At 44.3% G+C, this 20,004-nt stretch overlaps 1 protein-coding gene across 4 annotated transcripts in view; it reads right to left on the bottom strand.

Annotated features, from left to right (window-relative positions):
* Positions 1 to 8,932: 8,932 nt before the first annotated feature.
* EDRF1 (erythroid differentiation regulatory factor 1) overlaps positions 8,933 to 20,004 on the bottom strand; it is a 40,759-nt gene continuing 29,687 nt past the window's right edge. For 2 of the 4 annotated variants that reach the window (XM_024751566.1, XM_024751564.1), the window contains 2 exons: positions 19,811 to 19,959; positions 8,933 to 10,306 (listed from right to left, as the gene is read on the bottom strand). In XM_024751566.1, coding sequence (XP_024607334.1) covers positions 10,135 to 10,306; positions 19,811 to 19,959 — 321 coding nt within the window. In that variant the 3' untranslated portion in view covers positions 8,933 to 10,134. Of the gene's footprint in view, positions 10,307 to 19,810; positions 19,960 to 20,004 lie in introns of those variants that run through there. The other 2 variants (XM_024751565.1, XR_003003994.1) reach the window with 2 other exon arrangements.

Consider the following 20,004-nt stretch of genomic DNA (forward strand, 5'->3'; position numbering starts at 1 on the left):
ACCTTTTGGAGAGGAGGTGACCAGGGTTTAAGGACAGGCGGGGCAGATTTGGAAAGATGGAGGTCAGTTTGGGATTTGGAAGGGTTGCTGCCGACTCAGTCCATCAGAGGGAGGTGAGCCAGGCGCATCGAGGGTGCAGGTTTCCTGACCGTCGCTGTGAGTGGGGAACCTGGACTTTGGCAGCTGGGCTGGGGCCTCCTGTTAGCAGTTTAGAACGTGAGGGCTGGGTAGGCAAACGTGAGTTTTAAAGTGACTGGGGAAGGACCCCTGGTTCTGCAGATACTGGGGACGGCAGAAGGCAGCGTCTCAGTAACTTTCAGCTCCGGAAAGTTAAACCCAGAGAGGCCACACGTGGTTCTGCTCACCCCTTCCCAGAGGCTGACAGTTCCTCCTAAGGCCCAGAGTTCTGCTGGTTCGTTGTCTGTGGGCTGGTAGGAGAGAGTGAATGGCAACCTCAGGACAGGAGCTCTACAGGCACAGGTCCAGCCGGGGAAGGGTTAGCTTTGAGGTTGTGGAGCCGGCATGAGGCACGAGTCCCACACGACCCTGATAGAGCCCCCAGCCCCAAGTTTCCTGTGTCCTTCCTGAAGATCAGAAGGCACAGAACATGAGGTGGGAGAGGACAGATCAGGGAGCAGACATTGAACAGAGGTGCTGTAGAGGGCTCGCCACATCCTGCGTTCGCTCTTTACGTGGGCTCTTGTGCGCCCACCCCAGCCGGTGCCGCCGAGTGTTGGCGAGGAAGACCTTTGGGAAGAGAGTAAAGCATCGTGCGGGAATCTGCGCGCCGAACCAGTGCTGGGCCTCAGGCCTGGGGTGGTCAGCAGTGAGTTGAAGGTGTTCCCTTTGGGCCTTAGAGCTGAGCTCATAATTATGGGATGCGTTCTCGGGCGCTGTTCCAAGTTTTAGATGCTTTAACTCATTAGTTACATGTAATAACTCACCTAATGAGTTAAAATAATGGCTCCGTGCCAACTATTAGGTTAAATGTTGATGCAATTATGTTAATTGTGAATGGAAGGTAAAATAAAAACATTGCGATGTATATGGTTATTTTAGAAAATAAACTAGCAGGAAATCATTTTACTAAAAATTCTAATGTGTAACATATTCTTAACAATAAGCCAAATAATGCCATTCAGGATTTACTGCTGTGTCTGAGAGGTTTATCTGGTGCAAAGGTGACGTCGGGTCACGACCTCTGACACCTAATGAGTCTGGGCCACGTGCTGGGAACCTGGGAGTCAGAGACAGCACGGCTCCTGCCCTCAAGGGGCTGCAAACACTGTGAAGGGACAAAGTCGGGAGGCAGCTGAGCTCAGCAGAGCTGGTCTGTACTTCACTCGGCAGGACTGTGGCCGGGAGGGGGGTGCGGTCCACAGCTTCACTCTCCGAGGCTCTGTCGCCAGGAGCCTGACACTGGAGTCCCAGGATGGCCGTCTTCGAAACCGAGTCGCCTGCCTTTTGTGTCAGTGTCTTTGATTGTCATATTTTCCTTCAGAGATTTTATTTTAAAAATTAGATTTCTTTTTTTTTCCTTAAATCCATTTCTTACAATTGTCAGAGGTTCTTGGCTGGGCAATGGTGTCATGTGACTTCAGCCCTCGATCATACCTCTCTGCCCCTCTCCCGAATCCTGACCCAATCCTTTCCTCCCCAAACATTTTATAAATGAGAAGGGACGTGGCACCAGGGCTGACCGGTCTGACCATCAGTGCCTGGTGTGCGCCAGCTCCAGGCAGGAGGTGCAGGCGAGAAGGGCAGGCAGCACGCAGGCCGCCAGACTGGGCTCCTGGGGTCCCATCTCCCTCACAGGTTTAACTTCCCCAAACTGGAAACGTTCACTTTACCTCCTGGAAAATTGCTTCTCGGCGCCAGATAAAGTGAAAAACATTTTGGAAAGAGCTGCAAGTTAACGATGTTGACCTGCACCCCACGGCCAGGTCAGCCAGGAGCTCCACACCGCTCAGCTTCCCCAGTCCTGTAGGCCCCCCTACCCGTCCCCAAGGCCACGAGTGAGAGGACACCCCGAGAGCTCCCCAACTCAGGCAAGAGGAGGTCAGCTCAGCCCGTCCTCTGGGTGAACAGAGGCAGAGACTCATTCACACAGTCTTCAGTCTGCAGTGCTGTGGAATTAGCCAGCTGAGGGTAAACTCAATGAGGCCAAGTGACAGCAAAGCAGCACAGAACCACCCGGCTGAGAACATTCTACTTATGAGCTCACAGCCCCAAACCAGAAGGGGAAGAAACCGGGATTCTACACGCACTGCCTCTGTCGTCTCAAACTCTCCCGCTGTTCCTGACCTCACCCGGGGTGCGGCCACGGGGCAAGGGATGACCCCGCTCAGCACAGAGCCCCAGGATCCCCTTTAGGGGGGCTGTTAGCCACTCTTACCCTCGTTGCTCACTTCAGTGCCCTAGTCACTCTGCCGCTAAGACAGATGACACAGCACATCAGCAGGCTTGCAACGATCAGTAAGCCTCCGGCCATGGTGACCATAATCTTGAAGTCAAGCCTCTCAGTTATCATCCTGACGTTAAGCACACACCCGGGCAGAGAAGCGCTGGGGGCAGTGAATGTGCCCTCCCCGTGCCCCAGCCACTTAGCAACCTCAACATGCCTCCTTCAGTGGAGGCAGCGTGAGCCCAAACCACAGAGCCTTCTGCGTGTAAAACGTGGATAAATCTTCCTAAGCTGCTCCAGGGTGGGTGAAGGGTTTATTTGTGGATGAAAAGGGACTGAAATGCGAAGTCTAGAGAGAAGGAAGTCAGAAGGACACATGGTGGGAGGACTCTTTCTCCCCCTCTCACAGGCAGTAACATGCAGTTGCAAATCAGACAGACCTACCTTTGAGCCAGTGGCTTCGCTCCCAGACCCTGGGCCTCCTGAGATATGTTCACTTTCAGAGTCAGGCTTAAAAATCTCCTGTGGGAATAACTAAGGGAATGTCTTTTTTTTTCAAAAATGTTGTGTGTGCAATGCTGAGAATGTGCAAACCCACTTTGTAAATGATGTGTGTTTTAGGGGGAAAAAAATGTCAGTTCTCCCAATGACAAGTAGGTCATGCCAGCTTAGTATTTAAGGAAATTCTAGAAGCTCCCCGCCAAACCCTTCCCCCGGCTCCGAGGTGGAGAGTGTCCTGCACGGACAGACCAGGAGCCACCTTCGCCAGGAGCCCCTCTCCCTGATTCTCTCTTTATCGCAGGTCACACGCCTCCCTCAGCTATTTTTCTTCTGAAATCCAACTGATTTCCTCAAAATCCAATTTACCTGGAGTAAGCAATTTGGTTAATCAAACACCCTGAACCTTGAGAAGCCAGTCCCTTCAAAGGCTTGGTAATCACTGGAGAGGAGAGAAGTAACTCCCTGAGAAAAGCCAACAATTCGAATGGTAAGCAACACCTCCCTGAGTCCAGGCGTCCTGAGCTGCCTGAAACCAAATAAAAATAAATTTAAAATAAAATGAATTGTAGGGAACAAGACCCTTCAGTAATAAATCCTCTGCTCCTATGATCCTAGGAAGGATCTCATTGTCATCTAGAAGGAGACCTGACTTCCAGATGTGCCGTCTTCCGCCAGAGCTCAAGGGAGGGACAGGCAGGTTCTGGGGCTTTGAGCCCCGTCGGGACGCAGGCTGTGTGACATCAGCCTTCAGAACACCAGCTCCCAATCACAGACTTCTCAGTTCTGTCCTGCATTTAGGTTGATTTCCGCCTCCCAGGAAGTGCAGAATGTCCGGATGAAATTTGTGCGTCATCTTGTTCTAAGTCTTGCAGCTTTGCAGGTTCTGGTTTCCCTCAGAGAAAATATTTAGGGTTTGTCTTCTAATCAAAACATAGTTTGAGATTTTGCTAAAAAGATGGAAGAAAAACCCTGCCACGTGGTGGGGAGTCAGTGTCCTTAGACCCAAGAGTTATGGCCACATGGTGGACACTATGTAGCCACTTATCACAACTCAGATCTGTGTTCACTGACATATATTGATCTGATTAAGTAAATTGATAAATATAACTGACATATAGTTGATATATATAACTATATATTGATACATAATTTTTGTTTGGTTTTTTTGTTTGTTTGTTTGTTTTGGCTGTGCCACATGGCATGCGGGATCTTAGTTCCCTGACCAGGGATTGAACCCATGCTCCCTGCACTGGAAGCACAGAGTCTTAACCACTGGACCACCAGGGAAGTCCCTATAACTATATACATAGTTTTATAAATGACTATATATATAAAACATACAATTGACATACATGTCAGAGTTCTATGTATGGTTATCTATGTTATACAGAGAGCATACAACTGACAGTATAGTTGAGAACTGTATACTGACATCGATAACGTACCGTGCGGTGAGAAGAAGCTAGAGTTTGGTTCTGGTCACGTTTCTCTGATCACAAGGTATGGAGAGCCTGCCAAGCCAGTTCCACTAGACGAGGGGGTTCATTTAGCTACACGAGGGCTCCTTACGGAAGCCCAGGGGCAGGAGGGGAGCAAAGTGGACCTCACGGGCACAGGCGTGGGTCTCTCTCTGGCTCTGTGTAAATGTCGCATATCAGAGTCACATGGGAAGTACAAGATGCTGGCGCGACACCTTACGTTAATTTTATTCTGCCCTTCATCTTCGTAGTTTTTGTTTTACAGAAAGTTTTTAGCTTCTGATCAAAAGCTAATTTCAAATTTAATAAAGAATGAGAACACAGTTGAAAGTGTGACTGCTGCCTGGGTAAATGTGACAAGATTAAAGGGTACAGACTCAGGAAGCAGAAGGAGGGCCTCAGAGCTGAGCAGGAATGAGGTGCGGCTGCGAGACAGCTGCGCCCTGGGAGGGGCGGCAGGGCCCTCACCCCAGCTGAGGCCGGGCTGGAGAGACCCGCCAGCCTGGGTGCATGGAACACCAGGGTCGGGGGGACTTCACTGACCAGGATCAGTGGCAGTTTCTGAGCAGGAAGGGGCAGTGTTTGGCCGGGAGACAGAAGCTGAGGTGGGGCCTGCGGTGACACACAGAAGGCGGCCGGGGGCCTTCCCTGGCCTCCATGCCCGGGGCGGAGGCTGGCCACCTGTGCAGACCAGATGCACACAGTCTAATCACACACACAGTTTTGTGGTTGCTGCTTTTCCTTCCTCTGGCCACCCAGAAATAAGTCGTGGGCCCTCCCTCGGCCTGAATCCTAGTAGTAGGACCACATTTCTTTAAATTGCTCGAAAAGAGTTGAGGCCGGAGCCAAGCTGAAAGAACTTTGCGCACAACTGTTGCCATAAGAGACCTGTGCGTGAATCCGGTTGTCCTTTTCCTTCACATCACACAGAGGAGGAATTAGTTCAGTGACATAAAGAAATGGCCTCAGAGCGGACTTTGATGGTTCGGATCTTTCGGAGTTGTAAGCACATCTTTCTGTGCCTTAAGAAGTCCAGAATTTATATTGGGAACACTCAAAGAATCTCAATTACAGAATTAGGTCATCACGGGGGTTTCTATAATTACAGCTGTATTTCATTCTTGGAGCCTTAAAAAACATCTTAAATTTAACTTGCTGTGAATACTCTAAATTCGAAAATCATTCCAGTTGGAGTGAATCATACCTTTAGCCAGACATGTCACACTCTTCTCAGTGGTAAACCTCTCCAATATATTGAATATTTGGTTGCTAAGGAATGTAACTGCTTGTGATGCTTTGTGCGTTGTGACCTCAAAAGTATCCAACTCAGTGGACTTATTCTATAGCACACCGACAATATACCAAATATTCAGGGCAAGGAACAAATAAGGACCGCTTAAAATAATCCTACGCTGCTTCAGAGCATGAAATTAGCATTTGGATCTTAAAATGAAACGAAGCAAAATTACAAAATATTCATAGGACGGTGGGTAAAGTCACCTGGGTAAAATTTGGGAGTCCCGGGCTGTATCCCTGCTTCAACCTAGGCTGTATGAATCGGGGTGAATTGCTTCAACTCTATTCCAGTTTCCTCATTTGCAAAAACGGGGCTGGTGGTGGAACTAGATGATTCTAAAGCTCTGGAATAAAGAAGAATCCAATAACAAGCATCACGACGTTGTTCTTTAAAAGGAGAGGATATGTTAATTAGGATAGGAAAATGATTCGGGACAATCCACGGGCCCCTAACGTGTAAAAGGAAAATCTTGAGACTATAAAGGAAGGAGAAGAAAAATGAGATGTTGATGTGAAGGAGACTGCGTGGTTTTTGTTGTTCTGTTTTTGCTTTTGATGAGCACCAGTGGGCTGGGAGCTGCAGCGAAGATGTGAGAGAGAAATCGACTCCTGGGGTTAAATCTGGAGGCGATTCAAGGCCTGGGGAGTCGTTGCTTTGAGCAGAGGCCACTCGGATGGGTGCTGCAAGTCCTGCTTTCTCCTGGAATCATGGCAGAACAGCACGGATGGCTGGGGCCCACACTGAAAGCTGTCTCTCTCGTTTCCTGTGACTTAATGGTAATAGACCACATTAAAACTTGTTTGGCTCTCAGAAAATCAATACCAGAGATATGACAGTGACAAGGACCAGGCCTAGACAGAAGATGAACAGGGAAGAAGCTGCCCCAGATTGATTTCAGAAGGATTTCTGGCATCCCAAGTCCCTGGACGATGCCTTTTATGACCGAAGAAAGCAGTTCATTTACTTCTTCAAAGGGTCCCTCGTAATAGAAGGCTTTCCAGCCTGGTATTGCTTCTGTCATCCTTGACTGAAATTTGTCAGATGACCAAGTTCTTAGTTAAAAGCTGTTTTCAATTACTGCAGACCTATATATACGGCCATGGCAGATCATCCCATCATACAGAAAATTATTAAGAACTTCAAGCCCAAAATATTTGGTGCAAAGCCACAGATTTGCTTACCTCATTGCTATAAATTAACCTAAAAATCAATGACTTCCAGAAAAGCCAGTCTTTGCTTTGCAAGTGTTTGCATCGATGTGAATAGAAATCAAGTCCTTGACCCTTATCCGATGAAGATTATTAAGGTTTTTTCCGGAAATAGAGCCACAAAGCCATTCTGTCAATGTAAACTCAGCTGACTACTCCTGCACTCACTGCTTGCCTTCTGCAAAGGCAGCACGTGCTGGAAAGTTGTCAATAGCAGGGACAAACAACAGATTCCTGGCTGCCTTCAAGTGGCTTATTTCCCAAGCAGTCTAGCTCAGAGCAGTGGCTTGACGTCTGTGACGTTGATTCCTGCACCCTGAACTCGTAATGAGAAAAATAGGCAAATGGAAAGCCAGAGGATTTCTAAGAGAAAAAGTCCGATTTCTTTTATAAAGAAAACAAACCAGATTTTTAGTAACTGAAGCAAATATGCCTCCTTAACTTAAAACCCAATGGGAAAAGCATTACTTGAGCTTTTAAATTACTTGATTGGAAAATCAAATTTCTCAACAAATAATTTTACAAAAATTTTAGGAAAGGTTAGAAAAAGCATCCTGAGGAATACCTGTCTGCCTTCCACTGTCTAGGGCTCTGCAGCCACGTTCCCAACACCCACCGTCTGTCCCTCCACCCACCTCGGCCCCAATTTCACCGAGAGACAGGAAGGCAGCCATAGCCATGGGTCCAATCACGGGAGAGGCCACTCACCCCCTGAACCCCAAGGGCATGGAAATGATTTTACTGCACTGAAAACTCAGGGATTCAATGGGAAAGAGCACAGAATTTGAATTAACTACCCTCCAAAATCCCTGTCCTAACAATTTATCTCTTTCTAATACTTGACAGTGTACAAAAGGTTTTCATGTGTATTTCTCTCTTGCTCTTCACGACTCTTGTCAGTGGCAGGACAGATACTGCTGTGCACGTTTCTAGATAAAGAAACTGAAGTTCCCCAGTTGCGTCTCTGGCCAAAGGTCGACCGCCAGTCGCTCCTGACCCTGCTTCTCCTCATCCCAGCCTAGTGCCCTTGCACTCTCTCCCTTCACGTGGTGCTCTTCTGTTTGAATATACACACCTGCGTCCCAAATGGCCCTGAACAGAACAGCTTTCCAGCTCGCTGTAATTCCTATAATGTGCTCCTCCCTCTTCAAGGCAGGAAACACTTTATATGGCAGCTTACTTATGTTCCGAGGGTTAGACTACCAAAATAAGATTCTTGAAGCTAATTGGATAACTTTATTTTTCCTGTATCAGTTATCTTAGCCATCATGCTCCTTTAACTTTTACATAATACATAATATGGCCACCATTACCTGTCCTTAACGTAAATAAACCCCCCCCCAAAGTCATATGTAATAAGGACAAAATGTGGGCACTGAAGTTAAACTGAAAAAGAACTCTCAACGATCAGGCCACAAATACCCCATACTTCTAAAGACGCAGCTAAAACACAGGCACTTTAAAAAACTTTAATTTAAATTAAAATCAGCAAATGACAAAAACATTTTAAAAGGATCTTTTCTTCCCCTGTAGGAACTTTCACGTTATTGCTCGGACAAATGAAGACAGCTGGAACTGATATCTTCTTGCTTAAAAGCACATCTTCCTCTTGACTGAAAGGCTGTTTGCTAAGGAGAGAGGTGAGATGAGCGACTCTAATACCGTGAACTCCAGCTTCTTTCTACCTAAGTAGAATATCCTTTGGAACTCATTAACCCCCAAATTAGATATAATCAATGGACATGTCCGGGTTTAACTAACAAGAGTTTTATTCTGTGTGTGTGCTTGCCACAAGGGGAAACGGAATGACAGCTGTCCTGATACGAGACATCGTTGATTTTGTACAACTGCTTTACAATTTAGGCAAAACTTTCAATGCTTCAGTGATTAGTTGATGCAGATCCGTCCCGAGGACAATGCAAACTGCATAATTACAAGGAAGTGGACAAATGGCAAGTGATCATTCTGCCGGGCTGTGAGAGCTACCAACTCACCAGTGTAAACATCTGAAAATCTCAGTGTACGAAGAAGGAGTCTGTAAAAATTCAGCTTAAAACAAGTTTATTCCAGACAGTTTTCTAGTCTAGTTCATATCTCTTCAGAAGGGTGCGGCTAGCAGTGGAGGGGGCCGCACAGTGAAAATCGTCTGCACGTAGCACCGAGGGGGTCGGCAGCAGCATGTCTTCCCACACTCAGGCCAGGCCAGTGGACTTGGTGGCGGGGCAAGCTCTTGTCTACAGAGGCATCATGCGTGTAAATCCAAACCATCAACCCGACAGCACAGAGTATGCTGGATCTGTAGGTTACGGTATCTTTCGAAACTGAGATCAATTAACTGTGACAAGTACAGACAGCCTTGCATGCTGTAGGCACTGGAAAAAGAGTATGTTTTAAGCAACTGGACAAGAGCCATATAGCAGCAAGTAGTAAATATAATATTCTAGTGAGAATTTAGTGGATGGCAGAATTTTATTTTTAATGATGTTTTGATCTTCACTTTGTAAAATTTATTAATTAAACCAGTTCAAATCAAAGCTCAATGTGAAGCATGTGAAATGGAAAACTACAAAGACATTTTAAATAAATAATTTATTTATTCAAAATAGTTTTCTTACCTTATTCACAGTTTCAAGTTTAAAATGAAATAAGGGGGGGGGAGAGTACCAATTCTTGATCAGCTGTCATACAAAGTCAGAGAAAAGCAGATCCGTTCAGAACGTGCACTGAAGAGAGAACTGTGCGATGGCTAGTCTTCGAAAAATCCTGTACTGAAGCTTAGAAAGGGCAGGCCTCTTCTGTGCAGCTGACAAGGGAACACTGGATGTACAGGAAGTTTCTTTAACTGGCCTGAACCACTAAAATCATTTGGATAAAAGTTCCCTTGACCTAAGTAACATTTATCCGAGATGATTACCCCTTAAACCCACGTGGCTTAACACACTTGAAAGATGTTTAGAAGCGTTAAGAGCCTCACAGCGGGCCTGTTAACAGAGGTGCCACGTGCTTCTCAGGGAAACGAAGGCGGGGCTCTAGGTCTGATTCTGAGGTTGGCACCTCCAACGAGGAAGCCAAAGAACTCAACCATGACTGTCTGCCACGGGGAATGAGAACTCTGTTTCCATGCCGTGCCTGTTTTATGTGGATATGTCCCTCATATTTAATGAAACGAAGCACCAAATGGACACACTAGCCCCCGAGTGCAGAAGGCACTGACAGCATCTCTGCGGATGCAGCCCCAGGCGGGAGTCACTGAAGAGCACCACCGTCTCCGCCGCTGCCACGAGCCAGCTGGTCCAGCAAATGGACGAGAACGTCGATTCTTTCCAGGAGAGATGCGTTTTTGTTCGCAGTAGCTCTTAGAAGCTGGGAGTAAATCTGCTTGTTGGTTTTGAGGACTACATCTTCTTCAAGGTTACTACTGGGTTAAAAAGAGAGGGAGATGAAGCAAAGAGTGATGCCCACCAACAGCTGTAAAAGAAATCCAAAATCTGAACACGGGCAGCCCTGTCATCACTTCTCAGGTGGAAGCAGGTGTTCTATTAATGCCGACTCCATTGACTGCTTATGGGCCTGTTTTTAAACATTTATTTCAAACATCAATTAAAGCCAATGATTATTCTTTTTATAAATATTCGACTACCTACTATGTACCAGGAACTACTCGTGGTCATGCACAAAACAGACCCAGAGCCCCTGCCTTCATGGAATCCACATTCTACTGAGGGAAGAGCTGGGGGAAGACATGTCGAGACGGTGAAGAGAACAGACTGTGAGATGACCTGCTGTGAAGAAAACACAGTGGGGCCAGGCGAGGGCGAGAAGCCATGCGGTACAGCTCCTGGGCACACACCTAGAGCGACTGCGGGACTGCTCCCCTGGAGCGAGCACTGCCGGAGACGAACACACTGCCCCTCGTCTAGCTGAAATGGTGTGCAGCTTCTGTGTGAAGAGTGCCTCTCAGCTGGAGAGTTCTAGAGGGAATTTCCATTTCAAAACTGTCTTAAGTTTGCAGTTTATTTTGAAAATATCTCCCCGGTAGGGTAGATCGATGGATTATATTTATGTTACTGAAAAAGACTAGTAATCCCGGCAGTTCACTTCTAGCATCCTTTTTATTTTTTGAGTCCGGACATAATAAATGCAGAGCCCTGGCCACACACACAGAGAACCGCTGAGAGTGCGCACACGCACGCGAGATCTGCCGGGGACCCTGTCCCCTCGGGAGAGCAAGGACTGGTATCCTTATTTTGTAATGAAAAACTAAATGATGTGAAAACTAAGCCCAGAAGGGTTAAATAATTTGGTTCAAGGTCAAAATGTTTTCTGACTTCAAATGCTATGTTCTTTCCACTCTCCAATATGCAAATCTTCCACCTTTGCCCGAGTGCCTGTTGGTCAGGCCTGCCGGAGAGCAAACCAGCAGCCTGGACCCTCCCTTCTGCCGCAGATCAAGGCTCAGGCTGTAGGGAGCCCCACTTCTCTCACAGCCCCACTACTGCTCTTCGACAGGACCCACCTCTTCCGTGCTGCGGCCGGCCTGACCACGGGCCCAGGCTGGCAGCCAACGGGAGGCCGCCCACACCCCCCTTACAGACCCCTTTCTCCTTCCTGCTTGTTCTGACTTTCACCAGGCACATCTCTCTCCGCCCCACGCCCACCCAGCACCACCCACAGCACAGTAAACACGACCGTTCAAAACGTACTCACTCTGCACTTCGGGCCTAAGATGGATACATTTTAGGGTTTTTTGGGTTTTTTGTGGGGGGCAGGTTAACATTCACAAACCTCTGATAACCTTATAAGACATTTAAACTCCTATCTGACAGTAATCAAGGCAATAGCCTTAACAATTAGAAACACTGTCTGAAATATGAATTGGTCTCTGTGGGCAATGACGTCACACTGTCATTTCAGTGGATGCCTAAGGATAACTGATGGGCTTCTGAGATCGTAAATATAAAACCCTTTGATTTGTTCTGATCATAATTCTGAATGTTAAATCTTTATCTTCCAATTTCTACAAATCATTCCCTTCCTTAAGCAACTCTCATCAACAGTTAATGAAACCTGCCCAGGTCCACAAAATAAATAACTCCAGGAATAGTGATATTCATATTTATGAGAGGACCTCATACACTCTTCAGGGGAATGCACTGGGATGGCTCAGCCACCTGTTCACAACCTGGGTCTGATTTCTGACTGATTGCTACCTGATGTTAAATATTTTCAATATTACTTCTTTATCTCAGGGCTCATACAGAGCCCTGACAGAGCAGTGGAATAGCAGCTCCAAGACTCACATCCTTGGAGGACGATTATTGGGCTGTCTGTCCACCTGTCAGTGATCACTGTGCTGGTCACCACTCTGTTCTGGCCTGCAGGGGTGAACCCCTGGACCCCGTTCCGCAGGGGCTCTGCCCTCACCCCGGCACTGACTATGCTGGTTGGTCCAAGAGCAGGCGCTGCTCAAAGCCGCTTCTCTAGGAACCAGGTTCAGGCCCAGTACAAATTCAGTCTCTCTTCTCTATCATTTAGTCTCACTGTGCTTCCATTTCTCTGTATCTTTTTTTCTCTCTTTCTCTCTCTATACTGCAAAAACTTAAGTATTGTCAACAGCCATATCATTCAATCTAGAAACTGGGAAACTGAAAAAGGCAACCTGAAGTAAAAGAAAGGAATTTATCTTATGCCATTAAGTTCTCTATAATCTACTTCACATTTATTGAACCGTATGTAATTGCCAGTATTTGACCGTTTTAAAATTGACCATGCTTAATAAAAATTGACATGAAGTATAGTTCTAGCTGTGTTATTTAGGATTTACAATGGTATTGTCCTTTTCAATTTTATAATTGATTTGTTTTTGTTCATGTTTATTTTTCCTGCAGAAATAAACATTATGGTATCTACACACACACACACACACACACACACACACACACACACACACAAAGTTAATGAAACCATGAACTCTATTCTGAGGCGTCCTATTCCCAAATAGGCGTCTTTTTCCCAAAAGAAGGTAACCTACATTCTTTTATTTTCCTTTTCACTATTCTTAACCAAATATTAGACGGACATACCTGGCCAGGAAAACCCATAAATCTAAAGGGTCTGTTCTCTGACTATGGAAGAGGGCATCCAAACCCTCAGAGACTACTTCTATTTTTTATACTTTTTCATTATATTAAACCCCAAAGCCAGCAAAAGGTCAAGAGGCTAAAGCAGTGAATATTAAAATGCAGTACAAAAGCAAATAAATTCTTGATCCAAAAAGAAAAACCACAACCCAACAGACAAAACTAGTGTTTCTGGCAGGACAGTGCTGACACAGCCGTCTTAAGTACCTACACAATCTCAAAAGGAAAACAAAAATTGTTTTAAATTAAATGCATCTTAATTTTCTTAGATTTCTTTCCAATTCTTTAGAATTCTAAGAATTAAATTACCAAGCTCAGTTTATTCTATTCTTTTTTTTTTTTTTTTTTGTACACAGAAACGAAGACCCAACACAGCAAAAAAAGATAAAAAAATAAAAAATAAAAACATATGACTATTTCCTTTCTTTTAAAGGCTAATTTTGATTTCCCTTTACTCCAAAAAGGAAAGTTCATTAATTCCTGGTGAAATAACTGGGCTTGCAGCACAGGATGTTCTCCTCTCCACAAAAAAATTATAGACGTTCACGTGTGTATCAGTGAAACATGAGAGAAACAGTCATTGACTTACTAGTCAATACGCCTCTATGTTGTGCAACCTGTCAACATACTAACCGTATTAACACATGCAGCACGCTTAAGTCTTTTATTTAATAAACCTTAAGAAACTAAGAGATTAGCTAAATAGGGCTTTATGCATCACGTGTAAAAAGTTTAGGTTAAAACTTTTAAACTAGAATAGTAATAACTTGAATAAACAGAACGTTAGAGGACCCTCCACTAAAATAAAAATGACTTAGGTCATATACATATGACTGTTAACGAGTATAAAGGATACTATAAGACTGAACTGTTACGTGTTAGCCAACTGCTTAAACCATGGATTTGTGAAAACCAATGAGTCACTGTGTTTCTCACATCTCATATATATTTATACTGCCACTTTGTGGAAACCAGTAAAAAATTTCTCCAAATTTACCCACTGCTGTTAAAAAGGAAAAACCATGAGTTTTCCCAACTGCACGTCACTACACGCACAGCTCCTTTGCCTTTTGGTTCTTCAGAAGATGGGTGTGTCGGCTACCCTTGCTACCCTTGCTGTGCACCAGTAACAGGTCCGCGAGTAGCCGCCCAGGGTTAACAATGGGGCGGAGACGGCAGCGCACCTAATACCCAGGGCTCCTCTCAAAACGAACGCTCTTCTTAGACCAGAGAGAATTACTCAAAAACAATTAGGAGAGGGAGTTTCTGCTTAGGATGTAGAGAGCTGGAAAAAGTATCATTCCCACCCTTACGAAAAAAACAGCAATAAACGCAGGACAACCTACAAGATCACGACTTTGCTTGAACCCATCAGAGAGCTGGGGTTGCAGGGCCACCAACCAGTCTGAAAACTAAGGACAGAGAGGCTAACGCTGGGCGAGACAGGAAAGTTCTTTCTCACCTGGGGCGGACACAGCTGGACACGGCAAGAAGAATTCAGCTAAAATCCTTAATGAGCTGGTAGAGGTTGAGAGAGGGCTGGTGATGGAGGGGCTTGCAAGAGCCCCGGTGACGGAGGGGCTTGCAAGAGCCCCAGCAGGAGGGGCTTGCAAGAGCCCCAGCAGGAGCTGACGTGAGAGCCTGATGAGAGTCCCAGGCCACGCTCCCGTGGTGCAGGCCTGGGCGAGGGGAACAGCTGCTGCAGCAGCGGTGGGAGGGGGCGGTGCAGGCAATCCAAACCCACCGGACCCTTCTCCAGCAGGAACCAGAAGCCTGAATATGTGGGGCGGGGCTGGGGAGGGAGCAGCGCTGGTGGTGAAGGTTAGTGCAGACAGGGGAAGGGAAGGGAAGAAACACTAGCCCTGGGGGAGGGGCGGGAGCAGGGGGAAGGCCACACCCCTGACACTCAGGGACACAGGGTCTGCCCCAGACTGAAGCTTACCGGAAACAAGTGCGAAGCCTGGCCAACTCCCCCTCCCCTCCCTAACAGCTACAAGGCACGGAGGGACCAGCGAATGGAATACAGCTGGGAGCTGTTAAGAGCATGAAGACAGGCCCTCTTTGAGATGCTACAGGAAGAAAAAGACCAAACGTGAAGATGGAGAAGGCGGTACAAGAGGCCTCCACAGAGCTACTCCACACCGACCCAGGCACTGCCAGAGGGGCACAGGAGGTAACCAAGGCAACAAGAAAATCTCAACCACAGCTCAACACCAGACCTGAAAAATGAACTCAAACTTCCCACACTGAAGGCCTAGCATGAGACAGGTGTACAAACTTGCCAGGCTTAATAATCATCTCCCTCAGTCTACTATCCTACAGGAGATGCCCAGTTTCCCACAATTACAAGATGTAGAAAGGCAAGGAAACCACACACTGCCAGGAGTCAAAGAAGCAACAGAACCAGACTCAGACACGACACAGGTGTTGGAACCATCTGACAGGGGATTTAAAACGACAATGATTAAAAGGCTCAAATGGAAAATGTGGACATGCAGCATCAGATTGGTAACTTCAGCAGAGAGAGGGAAACTATAAGAAAGAACCAAGGGAAATACTAGAAATGAGGAACACAGTGACAGAGACAAAGAATGCCTTCAACAAGTCCAACCGTATATGACACAAAACTGAGTCAACAAACAGTGAACTTGCAGACAGGTCAAGAGAAATCGCCTAAGGTTAAACACAAAGAGAAAAAAACCTGTAAAAAACAGAACACCTAAAAGCTGTGGAACACTATCAAACAGTTTAATATAGGTATAAGTGGAACCAAAGAAAAAGAGAAATTGGAGAAGATATAAAAACACCGAGGAGGGAGAAAAAATCATACCACCTAGGCATATAATGCCCACACTGCTGGGGGAAGAGAAGGAAGAAATCTTGAGGGCAGCTAGAGCGAAAAAGGTACATGACATACAGAAGAACAAAGATCAGAACAGCAGACTTCGTCAGAAAATGGGCAAACCAGAAGGCAATGCAGTGACATCTCTGAAGTGTGGAAAGAACTCTATACCCAGCCAAAAGATCTTCTAAAACCTGAAGAAGTAATAAAGACTTTCACAAGAAAGGAGGAATTCCTTGCTAGCACACCTATACTATAAAAAACGATAAAGGAAGTTTTTCATGTAGAAAGAATATGATACCACACAAAAAAATGGTCTATCTACACAGAAGTTAAGAGCACTAGAAATGGAATAAATAAAGGCAAAAAAATTCCTTGTTCTCTTAAAACTTTATATAAACAAAAGGCATACTATCTAAGCAAAAACAGTAGAGTGTATTGTTTGTTTATTACATGTAAAAGTAAAATGAATGATAACAGTACAAATGATGGAAGGGAAAAACTGGGAGCATATTGTTTTAAAGTCTTCACACATGTGAAGCAGTATATTATTTGAAGGTGGCCTCCAATTAAGAATGTAAATGCTGGGCTTCCCTGGTGGCGCAGTGGTTGAGAGTCCGCCTGCCAATGCAGGGGACACGGGTTCGTGCCCTGGTCCGGGAAGATCACACATGCCGCGGAGCTGCTAGGCCCGTGAGCCATGGCCGCTGAGCCTGCGCGTCCGGAGCCTGTGCTCCGCAACGGGAGAGGCCACAACAGTGAGAGGCCCGCGTACCGCAAAAAAAAAAAAAAAAAAAAAAAAAAAAAGAATGTAAATGCTGGGTCAACCACCAACACTTTAAAAGTGGTATAAATAATAAATCAATAGTGAAATAAAAAGGAATCATAGAAAATGTTCAATTAACTCAAGGAAGAAAAAGACAAACAGAAAACAGCTAGCAAGATGATAGATTTAAATCTAACTACATCAATAATCACATTAAATGTCACTGGTCTAAAAATACCACCTATAGGGCTTCCCTGGTGGCAGAGTGGTTGAGAGTCCACCTGCTGATGCAGGGAACACGGGTTCGTGCCCCGGTCTGGGAAAGTTTGGATTGAAAAAGCAAGACTCAACTATATGCGATCTATAAGAAACTCACATTTAAGTTAAAAGACACAGATAGGTCAAAAGCAAAAGATGGAAAAAGACATTAACCAAAAACACCTGAGCAGCTATATTAATATCAAAGATGGACATCACATGTTATATAAGGGGTTCAGTTCTCCAAGATATAACAGTCCTAAATGTGTATGTGACTAATAGAGCCTCAAAATACGTGAAACAAAACTGAAAGAATCAAAAGGAGAGACAGATGAATCCACACAATTGTCACTGGAAACTTCAACATGCTTCTCTCAGTAACTGACCGAACAAGTGGACAGAAAGTGTGAATACAGAAGACCTGAGCAACACGCTGAACCAACTAAACCTAACCAACATCTACACAACACTCCACCAAACAGTAAGCTACTCATAATTTTCAAGTGCACATGGAACACCTGCCAAGGCAAACCATATTCTTGGCCATAAAACAAATCTAAACAACTGTGAAAGAAGAGAAATCATATGCAGTTATGATCTCAGCCCATAGTGCAATTAAAATAAAGCAATCAATAATGGAAAGATATCTGGAAAGTTCCAATATTCAGACATTAAGCAGCATGCCTCTAAATAATACATGGATCAAAGAGGACATCTCAGGGGATATAAAAAAATAACTTTGAACTGAATGACAAGGAAAATATATCAAAATTTGTGAGACATAGCAAAAGCAGTGCTTAGAAGAAAATTTATAGTGGCAAATACTTATATTGAAAAAGAAAAAGGGTCTCAAATCAGTAATTTAGGCTTCCACTTTAAGAAACCAGAAAAAGGGACTTCCCTGGTGGCACAGTGGTTAAGAATCTGCCTGCCAATGCAGGGGACACGGGTTCAAGCCCTGGTCCAGGAAAATCCCACATGCCGTGGAGCAACTAAGCCTGTGCGCCACAACTACTGAGCCCATGCACCTAAAGCCTGTGCTCTGCAACAAGAGAAGCCACCTCATGAGAAGCCCATGCACCGCAACGAAGAGTAGCCCCCGCTCGCCCCAACTAGAGAAAGCCTGCCCACAGCAACAAAGACCCAACACAGCAATAAATAAATAAATAAAGCAGATTAAACCCAAAATAAACAAAAGCAAGGAAATATAAGTGTAGAAATCGATGACACTGAAAATAAAAAAACAATGGGGGAAGAGAAACCAAACCAAAAGCTAGTTCTTTGAAAAGATCAATAAAATTGGTAAACTTCTAACCAGACCAGAAAAAAAAGAGAAGATAAAACTAGTATCAGGAATGAGAGAGGGGCTATCACTAAAAACTCCTTTAGATATTAAAAGGCTAATAAGGGAATACTGTGAACCTATATATTTGACAACAGATGAAACTCAAGAAGAAAAAGAGACAACTTGAATAACATTATATCTATGAAATGAAATTGAACTAATTATTAAAACCTTTCATAAAGCCAACTCTAAGTTAAAATGGTTTCACCAATAAATTCCAATCTCTTTCAAAAAACAGGAGAGGGAACACTTGCCAATTGATTTTATGAGGCCAGCATTGCTCAAATACCAAAACCAGATAAAACCATCACAAGAGAAGTATAGACTAATACCCCTTATGAACAGACACAAAAATTCTCAACACAATATTAGCAAATGGAATCCAACAATACATAAAAAAAACAATACAGCACAACAAAGTACTAGTTTATCCCAGGGATTCAAAGCTGGTTTAACATTAAAAAAAAAAATCAATGTAATCCACTATATTAACCAGATTAAAGATGGAAAATGATCCAGTCATTTCAATGTATATAGCACAAGCAGCTGACAAGAATTTAACATTCATTCATGACAGAAACTCTCAGCAAACTAGGAATAGAAGGGAGCATCCTCAACTTGATCTACAAAAACCTGTAGCTGGTATCACACCTCATAGCAGGAGACAGAATGCCTTCTCCCTGGGATACCAAGGAACTGAAATCGGGAGAGGAATTAACTATAAAGCGGCAGCAAGAGGGAATTTTTGGATTGATGGAAGTGCTCTGGACCATGATTTTGTCAGCAGACACACATATCTGCATTTGTCAAAGCTTGAAGAACTGTACACCACAAAGGATGCATTTCACTGTATATAAATAAAACATAAAAAGAGACAAAAAGTTGTCTGTGTCCCAATTTTATAAACTGGTAAAATACACACAGGATAACTGATAAGAATGAATATATTAGGATAAATGAGTTTCCTTTTTCTACTTTTCAAATTTTGTAATATGGCTGGATTATACTTATACTAAAAAAAAATGGAAGGCATATTGTTTATATTATTTTCCTGATCTAGTATTTACTACCAGAATTTCAAATTAAATTAATAATCCCAACATAATAACTCTGGAAAACAACGTAAGTGTATAAGATGTTATAGGTGGATTTGCTGAGATCCTCACTCTTCTCTTCACTAGTTTCTTGGGTAGAGAGACTTTGCTGTTCTGTCACCTACTTTTAATGATGCGCTTGGCCCTGAGTATCTAAACTATAGTTCTGACTTCCCATTAAACACAATGCTCAGAAGAGTTACAAGAAACAGTCAAGGTCTTCATTCCAGGTCATTCATCTCTCTCAGGGAAAATATTACAACCTATAGGGTATTTATCCTTAGGCAGTAAGATTTCTTTGTTTCTATAATCTCAACATGTAGTAGGCCACATGGAGATGATTCTCACTCAATTTAACAAATCACGAAAGAGCACCACTTAAAAAACACAACAAAGAATGGGGCCCATCCTTTTACAGTATCAGTAATAAAAAGTATATACGTAAGGTGCTTGGAAAGAAATTTCCAAAAAATTTACCTTGTTTTCTTTTTAGTTGAAGACAGCAGTTTGATGGACTGAAGAAGAAGGAATGACAAGCGAGATTCAAATATACCCAGGAGTTTTATCACTTCTTCTCGATTGAGACTAGAAGAATCAGCAGCTGGAAGGGTCTCTTCACTCTTAGGCTAGAAACAACAAAACGTTATTGCACCTAAGCTACCTCACAGTTT

This window comes from Neophocaena asiaeorientalis, unplaced genomic scaffold (genome assembly GCF_003031525.2).
Source record: "Neophocaena asiaeorientalis asiaeorientalis breed wild unplaced genomic scaffold, Neophocaena_asiaeorientalis_V1.1 scaffold108, whole genome shotgun sequence".
NCBI lineage: Eukaryota > Metazoa > Chordata > Mammalia > Artiodactyla > Phocoenidae > Neophocaena > Neophocaena asiaeorientalis.